The 20366-nt window shown below is 53.2% G+C and overlaps 2 protein-coding genes across 5 annotated transcripts in view; one reads left to right on the plus strand and one right to left on the minus strand.

The window, feature by feature from the left end:
- The first annotated feature begins 894 nt into the window (after window positions 1–894).
- On the plus strand, window positions 895–2808 carry LOC125184779 (uncharacterized). Of its 2 annotated transcripts, XM_066998081.1 has the most exons (3): window positions 895–1956; window positions 2445–2571; window positions 2665–2808. In XM_066998081.1, the coding sequence occupies exons 1-3, from the start codon at window positions 1582–1584 to the stop codon at window positions 2739–2741; spliced, it is 579 nt and encodes a 192-aa protein (XP_066854182.1). In that variant the 5' UTR covers window positions 895–1581; the 3' UTR covers window positions 2742–2808. The 2 variants fall into 2 exon arrangements, with proteins under 2 accessions (XP_066854182.1, XP_066854181.1); XM_066998080.1 differs by having other exon boundaries at window positions 2445–2808.
- Window positions 2809–4359: 1551 nt separating this feature from the next.
- The window catches only part of DENND2A (DENN domain containing 2A), a 58529-nt gene continuing 42522 nt past the window's right edge, over window positions 4360–20366 (minus strand). For 2 of the 3 annotated variants that reach the window (XM_048078835.2, XM_048078891.2), the window contains exons 14-20: window positions 17293–17441; window positions 9353–9530; window positions 8657–8698; window positions 7224–7341; window positions 6337–6576; window positions 5432–5518; window positions 4360–5075 (exon numbers count right to left, since the gene is read on the minus strand). In XM_048078835.2, the coding sequence (XP_047934792.2) occupies window positions 5044–5075; window positions 5432–5518; window positions 6337–6576; window positions 7224–7341; window positions 8657–8698; window positions 9353–9530; window positions 17293–17441 (846 nt within the window). In that variant the 3' untranslated portion in view covers window positions 4360–5043. Of the gene's footprint in view, window positions 5076–5431; window positions 5519–6336; window positions 6577–7223; window positions 7342–8656; window positions 8699–9352; window positions 9531–17292; window positions 17442–20366 lie in introns of those variants that run through there. The other variant, XR_007169014.2, reaches the window with a different exon arrangement.

Raw genomic sequence — 20366 nt, forward strand, 5'->3', positions numbered from 1 at the left:
TGTCTCTCTGCTGTTGTTTCCTCCCTCTCCCTCTCCTTGAGGTACAGCAACCACAGATCGGGTCTTCCGTGTACTGCCTGTCAGTAGTTTCTCACATTCCCCTCTAAAGGGAGCACTCACCTGTTTTGGTTCGGAGGTAACCCTCATGGAAGGAGGCCCCAGCTCAACAAACTTCTTTGTAAAGAGAAGCTGGTTTCTGATCTTTTAGACCTCCAGCTTCCCTGAGGCTCCAGTCCTCCTAGACTTTCTACTGAGGGAATTTCCCCTTCCTCTACCTCGTGCCACTGTTGTCCATTATCATGGTAGCTCCTCTGTCACTGACTCCCAGATTCCTGGGACCAGGTCTCCTCAGGCGGGCCCGGCAGCCACAGCCCCTCCTGCTGCTCACTCCTGGTTTCTGTGGCGGGCCGCAGCCTGCGTTGAGCCCCAGCTGGCAGGAGCGTAATTAAAGAGCAAGGGGAAAATAGCTTCTTCCCTTTCTAGACACACTTTCATTTCTCCTGGCTCTCCTGCAAAACTGGGGAGAAAATAACGTGCTGTAGGGCATCCTCATCGGCCTTCCCAAGCCAGCCAGCAAACGCCGCGCTTTCTTGCTCTTTATTAGCAAGGACATCTACATTTAGATCAGTTTTGTACAAATTTGGTCTGGACCACAGCCTTTAGACAAGCAGCTAGTGCAGCCTTACACCAGCTGCCACCAGCTGGTGTCCATGTTCATCATCCTAACAGCTGTGCGTGAAAATACCTGTGCTTTGTTCGTGTTTCTTCGTTGTCTGTAGGGAAATCAGCTCCCTGCCCTCCTGCTGGCTCCTGCCTCCCTTTTGTTCACACCTCGGGGTGGGCTGGCAGCTCCACAGAAGAGCCTGGTGCAGTAGATGGTTTTCTTTTTTAACTTACAAACCACGGTGGGCACACAGGGCTTTGGTGAATGCTGAAACTAATTACAGCTCATTTCCAGTGGAGCTGGGCCGCGGTGCTGGCTGGTTTTTGAAGCTGATGCGTAGCGAGCCTGCAGTGCAGACTCACCCCTCGCTCCATACCGAGGTCACCCCCCAGCGAGGACCAGGACGGAGGCGCAGGTCTCTGGTGGCCACCGGGGCACGAAAGCTGACGGACGCTTGTTCAGGGCAGCTCGAACACCGCTCTCCCGTGTGGGCTCTGCTGCTTATAAAGAAAGGAGCCCCACGGCAACGGGTGGAGGCACTCACTGGGTTTCTTTCCTCTCCCAGACCAGTTTCAGGAGGCTCGTAGCAGTTCATCCTCTGCGAGCCTGCCACCCTCCCGCGCAGGCACACGCGTGCCCACCACCGAGAGGCAACGGGTGGCCGTGGCAGGAGGGTGCCGGGGCGCTCGGGAGCACGGGGAGGGGGACAGCCCCCGCCAGCAGCCCGCTTCGCTCACGGGAGGGGAGGTGGGACACGGCAGGGGCGGGGGAACAGGGCCGTGCCCCGGGGCTGGGTCCCTGCTCTATAAAAGTGACTTCGGCAACCGGCCTGGGGAAGAGAAGCAGCCCCGACCTCTGCTCCTGCCTCCCGCAGCCTCACCCGGCTGGAGGACCCCGAGCCAAGCCAGGCCCCGAGGATGAAGGTCCAGGTGCTGACGGCCGCTGCCCTGCTGCTGGTGCAGCTCTCCTCGGCCCCAGCGCAGGCTGAGGCACAGGGGGGGAGCCTGGAGAGGCAGCCTGGAGCCGGGGGGCCCCCAGAAGCCCCTCGGCCAGCTGGGGATGGCAGGGACACCCTGCCTGGGCAGGGTGCAGAGGGCAGCCACCCCCTGGCTGGAGCATGGGAGGTGCTGGCTGAGCCCCCCCAGATCCCCGGGGCCCCCAGCAAGGCCACGGGCAGCGGGCAGCAGGACCCCCCCAGCGAGCTCCGCAGGCGCCCGCCGCAGCCCCCCCGCAGGAGGAGCCTGGGGCTGAGCCACCACCTGAAGGGCCACGGGAAGTTCAACGCCGACACGGTAAGTGCGGGTGGTCCTCGCCTCTCCGGCACGAGGAGCATCCTTTCCTCGCAGACAGAGCAGGGTGTCCCAGCATGGTGCTGGCTATAACCATTCCCAGCTCTTTTATCCCCCAAACGCCCGCAGAATGGGCGTACATCCATGCCCGACACCTCCTCCTGCAGAGGTCTGCAAGCCCAGAGACCAGTGCCCCCTTCCCCAGACAGCACAAGGCTCTGTGGAGTTTGTTGGAGCTCCCCACGTGCGGGGGGCTCGGGCGCAGCCACATCCCCTCAGCTGCCCCCGTGGCTGCAGGGAGCGGGTGGGCAGGAGATGGACTCCAAAGCGCCACTGAACCTCTCCTAGGCAGGCCAGGCCAAAGAGGCTCCTGTGGGACAGTAAAATGATGAAAAAAACAGCATTAATTGGGACAAGCCTTTCCCTGGGCTGTCGGCTTTAGTCTGAACACCACAGCGGGCACAGCCTCCACCTCCCTGCCTCCCCTGCAGCACTCGTGCCGCGGCATCCAGCGCCGGCCTTGCCAGAAGCCCTCGGACTGCGGCGGCTGCCTGGGGCTGTACACCTGCAAGCTGCCCGCGGGCACCTGCGGCCTGAAGGCCGTCTCCTGGCAGAGAGGTAGGCGGCAGCGCGCCCTGGCACCGCGTGCGGGCTCTGCGGGGCCCCGAGGCCGCAGCCGGCCCCGCCGCTCTCTGGGGTTTGTCTTCACAGGCGGGTTCCTGCGCAGCATCCAGAGCACCGGGCAGCACGCCGGCACGCTCCTCCCGGAGCCACACGGCTCGAAGTAAAGCTGGAGAGGCCGTCCTGCAGCTGAGACCGACATTTCCCACCCGAGTTTCATTTTAAATCCTTAATTATACAGCTGTAAATGTTTCTTTTGCTGTGCTTTTCATGCTGTTTGGTTTTTAACGCACCTGGATGCCGTACACTGGGTGGGTTTGAGCCCCACTCTCCTTAGCGCTGCCAACAAAATACCGAGTGGCTGCAGAGCGGCCCCCAAAAGGCACAAATGTGGCCATTTTATGGCTCGATTTATTCTGGGCTACTAGGATGTTGCAGGTAAAGCTGCTGGTGTTTGAGCCCAGTCACACAGATTTGAGTCCAAGGAGCCTGCTCGCATCGGGCACCCTGGGAAGCCTCCCAGCTCCCTGCCGCGGCACCCACGGAGCAGGGCAAACCCCACAGTAGTGGAAACGTCGCTTGGGCAGGGGCACATGGAGCTCCCAGGCCTGGTGACAGGGGACCACATCTGCTTTGAGAGGCCTGAATTAAGCCAAAAGCTCAGCTTTATCTACTGCTGCGCAAAGCTTTATGGGCACCCCGGCAGGCGTGGGTGCGTCTCAGCTTGGCTCTCATTAAAAGGAAACACATCTTTTAAAAAGAGAACGGGGACACAGAAGGTGACCAACCTCACACCACACCGCGGTTCCCTTGCCGGCACTGCACAGGGTGCTGATTTTCTGTGCTCGGTGCTGTGGCCTCCCGCACGGCCCATCAGGCTCACCTCCCGCTCGCCCTCCACCTCCGCAGGCCGGTGGCTGCTGCAGAGCCACCTCCAGGGCCTCCACAGCCCGGCCTTAAACCCTGCCGGCCTCTGCTCCTCGCACCGCCCCCACCCTCACACCGCACCCCTCCGCGTTTCTGCACGCTGCATGTGACGCAGCCGCTCCTGCCATCTCAGCACCCTCCCTGCCTCTCCTGCGCTTCACGGCCCGTCTGCGAGCAGCCAGCACCCGGCTCCTCTCAGTTCCTTTCTCCAAAGCTTTTTCGCTCTGTGAAGCCCTCAGAGACAGAGGTGCGGTATCGCGCGCGGCTCGGCGTGCCAAATTTGGCTGAGAGCAGCCACGACGTGGGATTGCCTGTGTCGGGGCACCAGCCCCGCGGCCCCTCCCCAGCAGCAGGGCCTGCTCCCCGCTCCAGCCGCCTGCGGGCTTTGCTCACCCTGCCCTGGCGCTGCTCGAGCTGCTCCCGTGCGGGCTGCCTGCAGCACGGGGCACCGGCACGCAGCCCTCCCCCTGCCACCCCCGGAGCTGAGGAGGAGCTCTCAGCCGCAGCAGGGCTGCCCTCCTTTCCTCTCTGGAGGAGACCCAAGGATGTTCCAGCTGCCCTTGACCGTGCCCCCACTTCCTAACGCTGCTGGAGATGTCACCAGCAGCAGGCAACGCCCGAGCCGATGCCAGCAAGACGCAGAGGTGGGAGAGGAGAACCTGTCTGACCCCTCCAGAGCGAGACCCCAAAGGTGAGCTCCCCTTTGAGCTCCCTCTGCAAGCAGCCTGGGCGAGGGGACAAGGCCACAGCTCCAGGGCGTGGGCTCAGCCGCTAGATGTCTCCTCCAGCCCACGCTCCACACCAGGCAGGCAGGTGGGCAGATGCAGCTCTCCCCCCAGAAACACCCCGGGGGCTGCATGCCTTTTACACCACTTGTTTTTAATTACATTGCATAAGGAAAGGCCTCTCCTCGCCAGGACCCCCTGGCACAGCCAGCCCGGTGGCTGGCTGGACGATCAAGTCCTCAGTAGGTTTAGTGGTTCCCCCTCACCCCTTCCGCTTGCTCAGAAGCTCCTCCTGGTCAGTCCACATCAGCCCTGCGGTCCTCAGTGTCCTCACTTTGCAGAGACCTACGTCCACGCTCCTCTGTTCCTCCCCTCCTCGGTGCTGGAGCTCTGCCAGCTCAGCCTCGCGGAGTCCCACTGCGGCCTCCTGCAGCACCACGCGGAGAGGAGGCAGGGCAAGAGGCATCGGTTAATATTCGTTCTAACCCCGATATAAATAGAAAAATACAACAAAACAAAAAATTGACTAGCTAAGAGATCCGATCCGCTGGGATGTCTGCAACGTGCTAGCGCAGAGTTCAGAGAGTGCTTGGTCCAGTGCACGGTACTGTGGATATCCAGAGACCTGTCCCGGCAGCCCCGCGGCCAGCGAATCCTCCCGTGGCACCGCACGTCTGCGCGCGCATCCCGGCCGTGGTCAGCTCGCCCGAGGCTGCTGGCCCCTGGGAACAGGCCGAACGGGAACGGTTGATACGTCTGATTGGTTGCTGGTGAATGGTAAAGCCACTCTTCTGCAGAACGAGGACGTGCTTCGCGCTTACTTTTTGTGGAGGAATTTCATTTTGCTACCTGAAGAGAAGGAGAAAGGAAAATGGGCTTCCCACAGCGACAGGCCAAACAGGCATCCCTCCATCATCTCCTCAGAGCCACCTGTATCCTTTGGGAGACACGGCTGGTGGCCCAGACTTTGGTTCCCCAAGAGCCTCCAGAAAAGAGGCAGACGGGGAGGCAGAGCCAACACGGTGCCAGAACAGGGTTACATGGCCAGGCACCAATCACTCCAGGCTAGCACAGCACTCTGCAGGAAGCCACACTCAGTCACTAGCAGAGTCCTGCCACCCTTCAGCAGCTTCCCTGCTGCCAAATCTCAAGGCAACAAGAATCCCAAGCTTTCTGAGCGGCCGGTGGTTTTGCCGGTCCCTTACCTAGTCCTTTCAGGAACCTATTGACTCCACTCTGCTCCCCGCTGGGAAGTGTTTCCAGGTACTCCTGAGCCCGTACCTCAAACAGACCTGCAGGAAGAAAGAGTCAACAACCCTTAATTTTGCCTTCCTATAAATAAAAGTTAGAACATGCATCTGACAACATGCTGTCACAGCTTACCAATAAACTTGCACGTGAGAGGGAAATCACCCAACCTCCTCCACCTGCTGAGTCCACATCTGGGACAGGAGCTTTGGTCCGTGTCCACAGGGTTCCCAGCAAATGAGCCCTGCTACCACCTCCTCCCCACCACTGCAAGGCTGACTGATCTTTTGTGCCTCACGCAAGGATGGACAAAACCTCTGCTCACTCTGCTACAAACATGGCCAAGTGCAGAAGGCGAGATCATCTGTGGAACTGGCATGCAGAAGCCACATTTTACCACACTGCGAGAACTCTTTTATTCAGGCACCTATTTAAGTGCCCGTTGCTCATTAGTGCTTTGGAGGAAACTGCTACTCTAGCACTGAGCAGCAGCACGGATGAGAAACTTTAGCTGTCAGTAGTCCTAGGGACAGTGGGGTAAGACACACAAAAAGCCCCTGTTCTCCAGCAGCTGGTTCCTCTGCACCACACAAACACTACATCTCACCACCCTTCTGTAAGGGGAAGACAAGGAAACAGAGACAAAAAATCCCCGAGCAATTTCCTGAAGGCTGCACAAGGCTGTCAGAAGATTCAAACCATCAGCCTGCACTGGCGCTTCCCTGCCACCTCCCTTGCAATGTCGCTGCACAGGCACTGAGCCTCCAGCCATGCTGCTGGAGAAGGAGCTGGTGGCATCTCCCGTCTCCTGGGAGCAACAGCAGGGCTTCCAGGACTGCAGAGCCCAGGCAGAGCCCCTCACCTCTGACCCCCTGCTTCCGCAGCTCCCGCTCCTGGATGAAGCCCCCGAACATCTGCGTCTCCATGAAGACCTCCAGGAAGCGGCGGAGGCTCTTGGAGGAGACGGCCTTGCGGAAGGCCTCGCGCTGCAGCGTCCGCTCCTCTCGCTCACTGGGGGTCAGGAAGAGGGAGTAGTGGCCCACGATCTCCACGAAGAAACGGACAAAGGCCTCGGACACCACCTCGTTCAGCGGGCTGGTCTCTGAGGAGAAGAGAAAGAGGCAGCAGTGAGGACAGCGCTGTAAGGGCGTGCTAGGAAAAAACACGTTCTCCTTTACTCATCTGTCCACGCAGGGCTATACCAGTCCTGGGTACAAACTATGCGGCTTTTTTTTCTTTCCAAGGCAAAGGACTGGGCTGCTGCTACTTTGAAAGTCACCCGGCTTTGTCTTGGCTCCTTTGCAACCAGGCTATGCCCACGCTGCCCCAAAAAGAGCTGTCTCAGCTCAGCCACTCGCAAGCTGCACCGCTGCCCCTGGGGCTAGCTGCGTGTGTGGACTGTCCACTGGAGAAGTCTGCATCCTTCACGCCACCAAGAGCAGAGAGCCTGTGTAAATCCACCAGAAAGGATTACAGTTGTTCCCTGGAGCCGTAAGGGAAGGAAGGACAAAGCCAGGAAGGGGATAAATGCTGCTTCTCTTCTCACAAAGAGAAATGGTTGTCAGTGCAATGGAATATTTAATAAAGCTTCAAGGAAAATACCTTTTTTAGACCTACTTCTAATTTAGACCTACCTCTAATTTCTGTGGTGCTTAATTCACTATGAACTTAGTTCTCCTCTAAGGAGGGACAGGAGGAAAAAGGGGCAGGAAGAGACACAGTTTTAAGCTGAACAGCACTGCGCTTTACCCTGCTTGCCATTCACGGCGCCCTCCTCCTTGTCACTCGCCAGCTCATTCCTCTGCTCCAAGATGTGCTCTAGGGCGGCCTGCAGCTTCCGGGGCAGGATGGAGTCCTCATCTTCCATCTGCAAAACAGAGACGGCCACCTCCTCAGGGCCTGTGGCCGGGGCACGGCCGGCTCCTGGTTCAGATCCTATCCAGCCCCTGACACGGCAGGGGGAGCACCAGAAACGAGCGGTGTGGAGAGGGAGAGGGAAAAGAAAACTCCTGATACACTTGGCACTTCACCAGCACCTCCCAGTCAGGGCTGTCAAGAGGCATGAGAGGAAAGAGAAAGGGGGGGGGGGGTCTCTCTTCCCAAACGCTGTCCTGTTCTGGGAGAATTTCAGGTGTCCGAGCCCAGCGGCTACCTGACAGGGCTCGCATCTGGCCACCCGGTCTGTGCGTGAGCACTCCCACCGCCACAACAACGGCTGATGTGAACAATGCTGGCACGCAGCCAGGCAGGCTCGCTCAGCTGCGCTCAGGCACCGCTCACGTTCTGGAGGCTCAACCACAGCCAGGAACTGCCCGCGACCGCGCGGGAGCCCTCACCGGCCCCCGGCTGAGGCGACACGGTGCAGCTCGAGCCTCCAGAAGAGAGGCGTGAGGCACAGCGTGAGGCCCCACGCCCGCTGCCCGCTCACAGGGTGCAAACGCTGGCGAGCCAGAAATGCGTTAAAGGAGTGGTCCTTGCCCACAGCACCCGAGGCACGGGACAGACCCACGCCGCCAGCACTGCTCAGCCGTCTGCAAAGAGCCCTGGGGCAGAAGTAGCTTCTAGGCCAGGAGCACGCTCTTTCATCTGGCCTCTCCCCTTAAACACCCGGCTCCTCCCCTCCATGACAGAGGGAAGCAAAAAATCAGCAGGCAGCCTTGTCTGCACAGCTAGATTCCCATTTACCGGCTTTCTGTTTGTGATCCCCCCAGTGCAGGGAACTGGAGCAAGAAATCACAAACTCTAGGCCAGGGAGCAATGCAAAGAAATCATCAAGGCCCCTGCTCAGGGCAGGGTGTGTGAGAGGAGAGGGGCTGACAGGCAGGGACTGGCAGAGCCACAGCTCTCTGGGAGTCACAGCTGCTCCCCATGACACTGCTCGGCTGAGGGTTTTCAGCTCTGCCCTCGGTCTTACAGGGTACCTCTGAAGGACCCGCAGTAGTCAGTGCTGTGTCTCCCCCTCATTAAAAAAAAAAAAAGAGAGAAATGATGCACGGTGATTCAGTCCTCAGCATCTCTGGTTTGGGTCTGCAGTATTATGCAAGGACACAGCAACCGCTCTAACGCTGCTAACCACAACTCCTGCCTCGGTTCGTGTGGGCAGTAAGCAATCCAGATGGAGGTAAGGTGCAGTGGGGGAGGAAGGGGACAGAAGATGCAGGATAGGGAATAGTTCTGCTCACCTGCCTCAGAAACCGGTTATTCACCAGGTCAACGACGAGGACCTGAGAATGAGAGAGCAAGAATGAAAATCGTTGTTTCCATCATCAGAGTTTATCTTGATCCACAGCCACTCTGGAGGAAACTCTGGAGCCCTGGCCCTGCTCCTCCTAACCACCGCGGCAGCTGGAGGAGGCCCCCGAGCGAGCCAAGAGCGGAGCCTTGTTGCGGCTTTCTCACGACGTCGCCACAAACCACAGAGCAGCCTGGACAAGCAGAGGCTGTTTTCCTGGCCCAGCCTGCCATTCCTTGCTGCCTCGGCTCTGCCAGTTCTGGCATCCCCAAGTCACTCCTGCAGACTCTGCGCTCAGCCCCGAGGCAATATCATCCGGAGACCAACAAACTTTAGGAAAATCACCTCCTACCAGCAGCAGCCCTGCTGCGGGAGATCCCAGCTCGCTGTTTGCAGGCTCTGGGGAAGGCAGAGCCCAGAACTCTGCCTCACGATGGGCCCTGAGGGTCTTTCTTCTGGCTGCAGGAGCCAGAGGCCGAGATCTCAGTTTTTCACACCATCAGCCACCATGCGGCAGCTGGCAGCTTTCTGTGGTGATACCACAACCTTGCCTTACAACAGCAGGGGCAAACGTGGCTCTCAATAGCAGCCTTTCTAGGCCAGAAGACAGCCTGCTGGAAGAAACGCCGTGAAGAGCATGGCTCACCTCCTCCACCGGGAGCTCCTTCAGGCGGGGCAGGGAGCTGGAGAGCAGGCCGATGAGGAAGGGGGTGGGCGAGCACACGATGTCGATCATGGAAGGCGGCAGCACGGGGATGTAGGTGTGCTGCCAGGTGAAGGGGTACAGGAGGGCCACCGTGGCGTGGCAACACTTGGAGAGCGTGCTGGAAGAAAAACCAAGGGAAATCTCTTCCAATTGTTCCGTGACTGAGCTCTGTTCCTAAATTTTTGCCCCTATTTTTCCCACGGGGAAGCCACAGGTTTGCACACACAGGCCCTACGCTGTCCAGCAGAGCATGCAGCCATGGGGCACCGCGCAAAGCCCTGGCCACAACCTGCAGCCACAAGGCCCCCAGGTGCTCGGGGCAGGCAGCATCCATCCCTGCCCCTCGGCTTGGGCAGCGCACCTGCTTTGTCTTTGGGCAACCCTCAGGTTTTCTACAGGTCCCAGGCACGCTGATGGCTCTTGGTGGCCAAGCTGGAGCACAAGGGACGAATGTGGGAGGCAGCAGTCGCCAGCCCGCAGCTGGCAGGGCATCCTGCGGGTGCTGGAGCCTGCTGAGATTACTCCGAGCCACAGGAAAGTGGGAAAGTGAAATGTGAGGACGGGAGCACACGGCCGGCCTCTGCATGGTGCTGCCCGCAGCTCACGGGACCACAGCCTTCCTTCTCCCCCCTTCAAACCCTGCCGGCAGCTCTGCTGTAAGCCCCTTTGCTGACAGCTTCCAAGAGGGTCCGTCCAGAAGCCCCCCGGGCTCCCTGCAGGGAGGCGGGCAGGGCCTGCAGCCCAACACGGGCCACGCGGAGCTCGCCGCAGGGCACCGGTGACTCATCTGGGTCTGGAAGCGCTTGTACGAGGCGAGGGAGGGGAAGGGCTTGCCACTATGAACTGCGTGTGTAACGTCATTTTGTTTCACCAGCATCCAGGTCCCGAAAGGCTGGAGGAGGGGAGGGAGGCCGGCGCGGCCTGGAGGGCCCGCGTGGCTGGGCAGCACGTGCAGCTGGCGTGCGTTCAGCTCCACGGGGGAATTTACGCCCAGCAACCCGGATCTCGCAGCTTACTGCTCAGGGGGAACGGGGGTGGTGGGTGTGGGCTTGAGCTCGCTCCAGCCAAACAAGCCTGCTCTCCCCCTTCCTCCTGCAAAGCCTGGTGAACGCAAAGCCCCTCACCACAGCGCTAACAGGAGCTGAGTGCTGAAGCACCGTGGCTGGCCGACAGCTGGCTGCCTCTCCTCAGGTAAATTCAGCCCAGCAGGACACGAGCACGGCTGCTGGGACAGCGGTGTGACCACACGCACAACGCAGGCAGTCACCATCGTTAACCACACGACGCTTTCCGGAGATAAGTAAATCCCCGGGGAGAGGCTGGAATCTGCTTGACGTGGGAATTTTATCTGGGACTGCGACAGGTTGGGGTCGGGTGCCTGGGAGGGACCCCAGGGACGTGTGTGCTGAGGGTGTCTCTTCATGAGATGGGCACAGTGTCCTCTGTGCGCAGAGGGGTTTACCTTTACGGGGATACTCTGCAAAAACAGAGGAGGACCCTTCAAAGGCTGTGTCACAGGACAGTACCTCTATGTCTTTAGAGAGGAGAAAGCCAGTTCCCCATCCTCATTCAGGAAGCTCTTACAGCATCCTCCTCCCCTCTCTGCATTCAGTCCTACTGCCACCCTGCTGCTGCTGCTCCCCAGCTGCGCCTGCCCTCATCACCCAGCCCTTGCTGAAAGCTGACCAGCACAGCTGACTACACCCCACATGTGCAAGGTAGATGAAGAATCAGAGGGAAACAATACAAATATAATGAGATAAGAAAACACAGAGCTAGTAATAAATGCTAACATTTCCAAAAACAAACAAACAAACAAAAAAAAAACCCCACACATAAAACCCAACCCAACTCCCACAGAAGAAATGTAGGACCAACATCAGAGCAAATTTCTTTTCACGTAACTTTCGTACATGCTTTATTTGAAAGGAAATGCAAGAAAAGTAGATGTATCTTCCTAGAAGTGCGCCCAAGCTAATGACATCCTTTAAAAACTGCCATCTACCAGGCGGCGTTACTTGCACACCCATAAATTTCAGGCCATGCTAGCAGGTGCAAAAGCAGGGCTTTTTTTCCCCTCCATTACTGCAGAGCGTATTTTCCACTCCCCAGTTTCTGACTCATAGCAGCCACAGCACAACAACGGCAGCGTTCCTGTGAAAGCTGCAGGAACTTCCCCTGCTTTCCCCACCTAGCGCGGTGGCACTGCTGTCACACTGCCCCCACTGGACACCCTCTCCTAAAGGTGAGGAACCGACTTCATAGATGGCACACGAAAGCCAACAGGAGGGGCCTTTGTGGCTCCAGACAGCTCCGTGGAAGAGCAGCGAGCTGCTGAAGGAGGTGGTTATTTATGGCACGGTGAGATGTTACGGCATGCTGTCTCCCAGTGTATTTATGGTGGCTTGCTCTTCCCCCAGCCCTGCTCTCAAGTCGCAGTGAGTACACATGGTACGTGAGAGCTTAAGTGGGAGGAAAGATGGCTGAGGTCCAGTTAGTGGAAGTCACAGAGCTGTTTAAGTCTCAAATTATACGCTCCATGCCGTGGGAAGCAAAACAGATAGCTTCCCCTTCTACCTTTCCATCTGCGAATGCCTCCTCACCTCCAGGAAAAATCCTACTGATCTCTGCTCTGAAACACTTCTCACCATGGAAGGAATTTCTGGAGAGTAAGGCTGTTGGGGCTGAGGTCTGTGAGCCTCCCTTGAAGGCAGAGCAGTTTTCAGAGAGGGACACAGATGAGGTACCACTGAAGCATCTCTTCTGTGTGTGATTCTGTCTGATGTCCCCTGCAGACAGCCTCAGGAGTTGCAGCTTGCAATGGTGTAAGAGCCCTGTCCTGAATCAGACAAGGTTACCGAGCCATGCAACGGAATCCAGCCTGAAAAATTCCCTTTGTGCAATCTGTGTAACTGTGTGCTCTTCAGCCATCAGCAGCAGTGGAGACTGAACTACACCACAGTGGCAACACAGCTCGTACCTGTCTGCGTAGCAGGTGAATGCAGCCACCAGGGTTGTGGACACTGCTCAGGAGGCTGGACGCCCGTTCCCGTGAGATGGGCTTGTCTCTCAGCACAGCTGGAGCAGTTCAAAGCACTCTCAAAGCACTGGTTGCTTCAGTGTCCACCAGGGATCTTACACCAAAAGGGCAAGTGATGCCTTTGGACAGCTACAGCCAATGTCCCTATTGAAATCCCTACTGAAAATCCTGAAAGCCCAGGATGTGCGCACCACAGCCACCACACTGACTGCTGCCATTTGAATAATACTGACCCAGGGTGCTGCGTATGGCTTGCTGTGCTCCAGGTGCCACCAGAAATTAAGGGGTCTGTCCCATGGGATCGCAGGGTGCTCTGGGGAGTGCCATGCACTAATATCAGGCCGAAGAAGTTCACTGTGGGAGGCAGATACTGTTTTTAAGGCTTTTGGTTCCAACAGCAAATCCTAAAATACTTTTAAGTCTCTAAAGCACACTTTCAAGATCCTGAGCACATCCCCATGGGTTCATTCAGCCTCCTGAAGAGAGATCACAGCTGAGCTGTACACCTGATGCTCCTTGCACAGGAGCTTGCAGGAGACAATGATTCCTATAGTATAGGGGCTAAAAAGTACCAAAGTACACAAAAAACCACGTCATATTCTTTCCCTAAAGGGCTGATTTGGATATTGGCTGATGTACAGATCTCCCTGGCTGGGCACTCCCTTGATCAGACCGAAGATAGCGTACCTATTTGTTTGCTTAAACAATAGCCTTTCCCCCACACAGCATCCTACACAAAGCATGTTTGCAAAAGCACAACATGCAGCAAAAGCTGCATGTTTGCAGCCGCAGCTTCTTGGTAGCACCTTACACAGAGGTGGTCAATGCAGAATCTGAACAAACCAGCTCCAGCTAAGTAGAAACTCTTCTTCCTCTCCAGGGAAAGCTTGCTCTGAGACGAGCTTGACTTGCTCTAAAAGACACTGACGATTTGCAACAGCTTCAGGGGAAGGATGCTGGAGGCTCAGTTTGGTTATTTTCTTCCCAAACTTCAGACTGACTACAGGTTTTCCCCCCTTCTGCTTCTAAGGAGAGCACATGTGCTAAAAAACCCACTAAACTGAATCTTTAGGTTTGGGAGACTTAAAAGATTTCTGAAAAATATTATTGATTCGATCAGCCTTCTGGAGCTTAATGCCAGTAAGCCCTTTGCTCCCTGCACCAACCAAAATGCTGAAAATATGTTAAATTGCAAAATGCCAGCATGGCTTGATTTTACTTCCTTTTTTTTTTTTTTTTTATATAAGCTCTGCTACAGTAGGATTTATTTTACAAACACCTTTGGGTTTCTGACACTGCTTAACATCTGGATTTACTTATGATGCATCACGGATTTGGTTTAGAGCATTTAATAGGCGCGGGGAGCTTCCAGACTCTGCACTGTGACTTGGCACACCCTGCCAGGATGCTGCCAGGCTCCACCAGCGGTGGGGACAGCCGCTGCCTCCCAGAGAGGCAAGCTGCTGCACGTGAAGAAGCAAGCATTAAGGGAATCTGAAGAAATGGTGCTATTATTTGACGTACATACCTCCTCCTTGGGTTTCTTCTCCCCAGCCACAACACAAAACCAAGAAATCTGTGAGGCTGAATTCACAGGCACAGACCAAGCTGCTTTTGTGGCGCACAGAAAGGGCTGCTTTTAATGATTAATTATCTTTTCCTGGGATGACCACATTTAAAGTGTCTACTCTTCTTCAGATCTGCCTTTGATAACAATGACCACTCTGTGCTGTTGACACAGCTGTGGTTTCTGGCGGGGCAGATGCAATTGCTTGAGTTGGTCAGACCCACAACAGGCTTTTGAGGAGAGCTGGAAAAACGGTGCCTTGATTTTAAGCCTGTGTAAATCTTCCAGTTTAAAAAGCCCTCTGAATCGAACACGTCTCACTCAGGCCAGCAAAAGCTGCCCGGCACTAGGCAGCTTGGGAAATCGGGCTGCTTTTATTTGGAAGATGCCTACTGAAACGTTGGCCTTGGATGCCTCGAGCTGCGTGCCAGGCGGTTTCAACTGGAAACGAACAGAGCTGCAGTGCCTAACCTGTGCCACTGCCTCCACTGCCCCAGGACTAAACTTTACAGTACAGGAGTGAATTAAGGTGGGGAAGACTGTAGAGACCTACACAGTTTTCACAAAGTCATCCTCCTGGCTTGCGAGGGGATGTATACTCCAGTTCCCATAGCGACAGAGAAAAACCAACAACTCATAAACCCAATTCTTTCCTTTTCCGCTGCCAAGCTTTGGATTGACGGGTCTTTAAAAAACACTCAATGTTCATTCTAAAGATGGAAAAGACAGTATTTCACTTGCTGTACACTTGTTAGATGCATTTTTTTTTGGCTCAGCTTGAAAACATTTCACAGTTCACACAGCACTTGGCAAAAGACCTTTCATCTTCCTTTCCCAGGGCCTGACTTTATAGCAATTAAGAGACAAAAATAAACTGCATACATCATTGTCTCCATCACTTACACCCATACGTACCTTACACACGTGTACAGATAGTTATTGATAGTGCCTGCATGAAGAACTGCAAATTACATTTATCACGCATCTTTCATCGTGTCACCTGCACTCTCCCCACTAATCCATCTCAGCTGGATTATTTCTAGCATTCCAAACCTCTGAGTAGTTTAGAACAGCTGCTTTTATCGTTTTTTCCTTCTCTTAAGCTACTGCCAAAAAAGGTTTCTTTTCTTTCCCCTGAAACTAGCATTTTCACCCTTGAAGTAAATACTATTTAGTATTCATTGAGTTCAGTGTGTTCCTGTCCCAGGAAAAGCACCATTTGGACAGAAGGCCTTGTACCTACAATACCATCAACATCCAGAACATGGAATCTCTACCAACAAATACAGTAGATTGCAGACCTCTCATTTATGAAAGCCTCACCAATCCAGTGCACTCAAGTCACTGGACTGGATTAAAAATAAAAGTTTACTTCATTTTGAGGGTTATTTCCTTTGTTTTCTCTTTTTCAAGCCTTTGCAGTCCTTTGGGGTCATTTTCAAGTTTTTTCTCTACAACAAGGAGAACCAGAGAAACTTCCTATCTTGTTCCAGGAAAATAAAATTAAGACTCTCCTGAAACTGCCTGACACTAGGAGCAAGGTCTTCTCACATACATCAAATGGTGAAAGCCTTGTAGATGGCTGGCAAGCGTACAATAAATATTTGAATCTGAGTCCTGTGGTCTAACAGACCTGGATCTTTAAAACATGACTCCCCCCCCCACCAAAGAAAGCAGTTTATGTTATATTTAGAAATTTCTAGAAAGTATGATCCTATAGCTCTCTTTTGTCTTTTACAGGCCTGGGCAGTTTGATTCATTCCTAAAGATTCTGGATATATTGACAGAAGATACAGGGGGAAAAAACACAAGTATCAACCCATGGAAGTGCTCTGAATTAGAGATATTCTGTAACACAGCATGCTCAGAATACACAGTGGTGTGCAGCCATAAAGATATTTGATAGGAAAAGATCTGGTAAGTAAAGGTTCATTCTGAAGAGATGCCTTAAAAATACAAAAAAGCCCCAAACCCTACCTCCCATTCTTACCACCCAGCCTCATGTAGAAATTAAGATATCAACTGTGTCCTTAACAGATTTTCCCAAAATGTAAAATTTATTCTATAGCAGGGAAGAAAAGCCTTCGAAAACAAAGCTTGTCATCATAAATTATCACATAAATCATATATGTAGAAATACAGAGTTTTGGATGAATTCTCTGCAAGTCTGAATGCTTTGCATTTCAAGTGTGGCTTAAATATCCAGAACACCAAACATCTATGCGTATAATGTATCACTGACTATAAAGAAGCGAACCTCCCCTCCCTGACCCAAGGCAGATGCCAAAAATTGCAAGCAGCCAGCGCTGCCAGGATACTACAGCTTCCCTCTCCCCAGCTTTCCTATTCTATGATAAGACCGCCTGAGCTCTGCCCTCAAGAGCCCTGGAGCCCTGCAGGATGAGTTTTTTCCCTTAGCTTTCCCGTAGAAGGGGCCTCCCCATCTTTTGCCCCTGCACTCAGTCCCAGGACTGCAGCCTGCTGGCTGGAAGTTGTGAGAACAGACAGCTTAGGGGCACTGTATGCTCCTGAAACCTGAGCACGCTCCTCGGTGTCATTACTCATCCAGGCAGCTTTTCCTTCCCCAGCCCTGGCGAACTCTCCTCCTTAAATCCTCAAGTGCTTCAAGGGCTGGAGAGCAGCCAGCCACCAGCTGCAGGAGATCTTAAAGAAACCTGGGCCCATTTTTCTAACTTTGGAGAGCAAATTAAAAAAAAAAAAAAAAAAAAAGGCAAATTGAGCATATTTAAAAATAGAAGAGGGAAGTCCTCTGTCCCCATCCCCCTCGCCGCATCCTTTACTTTCCTCCTCCACAAATCTTTAGGAAAGAACCAATATTAAAATTCAAGCTGAAGTTTTAAAGCTTTAAGAAACAAATTTTGTGACATCAGGGAACAATCCAGAAGGGACAGCTACCTCTGCCTGAGGTCTCACCTTCAGAACTTCAGCACGGCTCTGTGCAGCACCATGGACCAAGAGGTCCAAGAGTTGGCTCCTCAGTACCAGGGCTCTACTCTGAAACCTTTTAGAGGAAAGGGAATCTGGTTCTCTATGGGGATGGAAGCAGCTCGCTCTTTGCAAGCTGCCAAGTTAAAATATGGTGCATGGCTTGAGTTCCCCGCTCCTGGGAATTATGACAGCCCTACTTACATCAGATATGAGTTGGAAAAAAGCAGAAAAGAAAAAAAGAACAGGGCAAAGAGATCAGTCACTGCAGTCTCCTCAGCTTCCCCTCCAGAGCAGCGTTTTGTTTAAGGAAATGCAAGAGGGTACCTGAGCTTGTCTGCGATAAAGATCACCCTCCTTTCAAGAAGCAGGGAGGCGAAGACCCTGCTCAGGTGCCGCACGCTGAGGGATGTGAACAAGGACTCAAAATCAACATGCTCAAGCCTGGAGTCAAGAGGCCGCCGCAGCTCAATTACCTGTTGGAGAGGAAAAGACCACAGGTCAGCTCTCACCATCCGCTGACACCGAGGAAGCAAGGACCCGACGGATATTTTACAAGCTAACAAGCAGTACTGACTCCGCTGCCAGACACCACACGGCGTTCAGCCCTCCGACACAATCTTCCAAAGACCTCCCACAAGCCCTTCTTCCAGAGGAAGCTGAGGACCATCCAGAGTCCACCCCAATGGGCACAGCATGAGACCATTCACATGTTCACCCCACTGGACTGAGGACAGGGAGCTCTTCATAAGGAGGAAAACTAGTTTGTGTCCAGCTAAGAGTGGGTTCCAGGCTTTCTGACATTCAAGCAACAGAGTGGCACAGAACTGTTCTGATTTTCATTCTTATTTTCACAGATACGATTTACTTATTTTTTTTACTGCAAGAATCTCCATGTCTGATCTACTGACCATAAATTTTTATACCAGTTACAGAAAAGAGTTCCTTGTAGCCTGTGGGCATTTTCCCTTGCTCATATCTATTTAAATAATTTCTGTCACATCATCTTGGCACTTCATACTCCTTATCTTAGACAGATCTTACTAAATTGTTCTTGAAAACTTCCAAAGCCAGACTTTTCATAAACCCCACAATAAAATCTACTCTAGCTCTGAACTACCCTTAACAACACCAAGCCTACAGCTTAACTCTCTCAGTGGCAAATTGCCTCTCCGACTTGTTGTCTTACTCTCAGTATACAATCAGAACAACTGGACACTTTCTGCTCTGTAGGAAACTTCTTGTCTATTGGAAGGTCATTATCACCTGTCCCTCTTTGCCCTTTGTTTTCCGTATTAAGCAAACCATTCTCTCAAGCCTTGCCTGTGTTTTCTAAACCACTTAGTAAGTGGAACTACTTCTGTGGGGCTTTCTCCTGGTGTTTATTTACGTTTGTTTTGAAAGCGATACTCCGAATGAATCTCCACCAATGCTGGAGAGCAGGAAAATTGCCTTCCTTCATTATTCATCCTTTCACTTTCCTTCACAATGCCAGAGATCATCTTGATAACATCATATTGTTATTTCCACTCATTTTATGAGCCACTACACCACCAGATCATTTTCTGAAGTACCGCTGCTCATTCAGTTACTTCCATGTCGTATTAGACTGCTGATTTCTCCTTCACGGCATTTTGCTCTTATCCATGCTGAATTTCAGACCAAATCTTGAATTTAGTAAGGTCATTTTGAATTTTAATCCCTATCTCTCCGAAGTGCCTGCATCCCATCTCAGTGCTGTCATCTACCAATTGTACAAATGTGGATTTATGCCACCAACGAGATCACTACCGAGCACCACGGATCCTAGAAACAGACAGCCGAACCATTCTCACAGCCTGCCAAGCACACCACTGGGAATCTACTCCTCGAGTGCGGATTTTTAACCAGCTATGCATGTGCTTTGCAGAAATTTAATTTAGCCTGGCCTGTTGAGTTTGGTTAACGAGAATGTCAGCACGTAGTGCTATGCTGAAAGCCTTCCCACATTTCCCTAAAAAGCCTTCCACGTTTTCCTCTCTAGAGTTGGTACTTCAGAGAAGAAAACTACATGAGTTTAACACGACTCTTCACAAATCCAAGCTATTTCTCACTACTTTATGATCCTCTCGATTCATATAAGCTGATTATGTAGTTTGTTCCTACATACTTTGAGCAATCAGAGTTAGGCCGGTCCTGTTACATTCCCTTGTATCCTCCTCACTCTTCCTCTCCTTGAATGCAGACACTAGGCCTTCTCTTTTCTACTCCACTGGGACTTGATGTTCTCAAAGCTGCTTGCAAAACAGCTGCTTTTGCGAAACAGCAAAAAAGACAACACTGCAGTTGTTTTTCACAGAACTATATCCCAAATCTCCTCAGCTCCTGATTACCCCAATACTGCCTTCAGCAAACTCTTCCTACTCTGCCCTGTACCCTCACCCTCTCGTTGTTGCTGTTAATAGCATTAAGAGTCTGATTGTAAATAATCTTCCTTCTGAAGGCTAAAACCACATAGAATATGACAGCCTGTCTTCACTCTCTGTACATTAAAGGTTTCCTAATGCTAGAAGAAGAAATCAATCCAGTGTCGGCACTCAGTGTTTCTCTCTGTTTCATCCTTCTAACGTATTCACAGATCCTCCCTTACTAGTCCGGGTTTCCAAGGAAATTGGATTCGCAGTAGTCATGCTCCCACTTGGTGTCCTCCTCCTGCCTTAACTTTTGATTCCCCAGCTGGCCAGGTTCCCATTTCAATGAGCAGGGGTCCCAAGGACGATTAAATTCTGCAGGAAGCAGCCACCCATGGAGGAGAGGTGCGCTGCAACAGCGCAGTGTCCCTGCTGAGAGAGACGGGCAGTGCGGTGCACAGCCAGCACACATCCTGCTTTGCAACAGCTCCCCCGTGCACTGGCACAAAGGCACTGGCAGGGGCACGGAAACTGCTCCGTGCTCAGAGAAGAGGGAGAGCGAGGAAGCAGGTTTCACTAATTCCACTGTTTACAGACACACGTACTTTGTCCTCTACTGGCTGTAACTCATTTTAGCCTTCATTTTTTCTGTTTTGGTCCTTGTGTGACTTACACAGTTTTGACTTCAGCAATATGTATACTGATATTGCTAGATAAAATAGGGCCGGTTGGTTTTGTCTGCTCAAGCAGACTGCTGACCGTCTACACTTGGCATGCTCCCTATTAGAGAAAACCTCCATCAGCTCTGTCTCTTTCCCCTTGCTCACATTCAGGGTACGTCATGCCCAACAGGAAGCATGGCCAAGACCACATTCAATTTGGCTCCCTACTTCTGCCAACAGCCCTTCAACGCAATCCCCCAAAGCTCTGCTCTCTTAAACCCTCCCTCTGTCCTCACATCACGGTGGGGGAGATGCAAAACATACCCTCACCTCCTTGCTGTGAAAACAA

This window comes from Anser cygnoides, chromosome 1 (assembly GCF_040182565.1).
Source record: "Anser cygnoides isolate HZ-2024a breed goose chromosome 1, Taihu_goose_T2T_genome, whole genome shotgun sequence".
NCBI classification, from domain to species: Eukaryota; Metazoa; Chordata; class Aves; order Anseriformes; family Anatidae; genus Anser; species Anser cygnoides.

Coding starts and splice junctions, on each gene's coding strand:
- LOC125184779 (XM_066998080.1), top strand. CDS start 1,582: ATGAAGGTCCAGGTGCTGACGGCCGCTGCCCTGCTGCTGGTGCAGCTC. Junction 1,957..2,444: donor GGAAGTTCAACGCCGACACG/GTAAGTGCGGGT, acceptor CCTCCCCTGCAG/CACTCGTGCCGCGGCATCCA.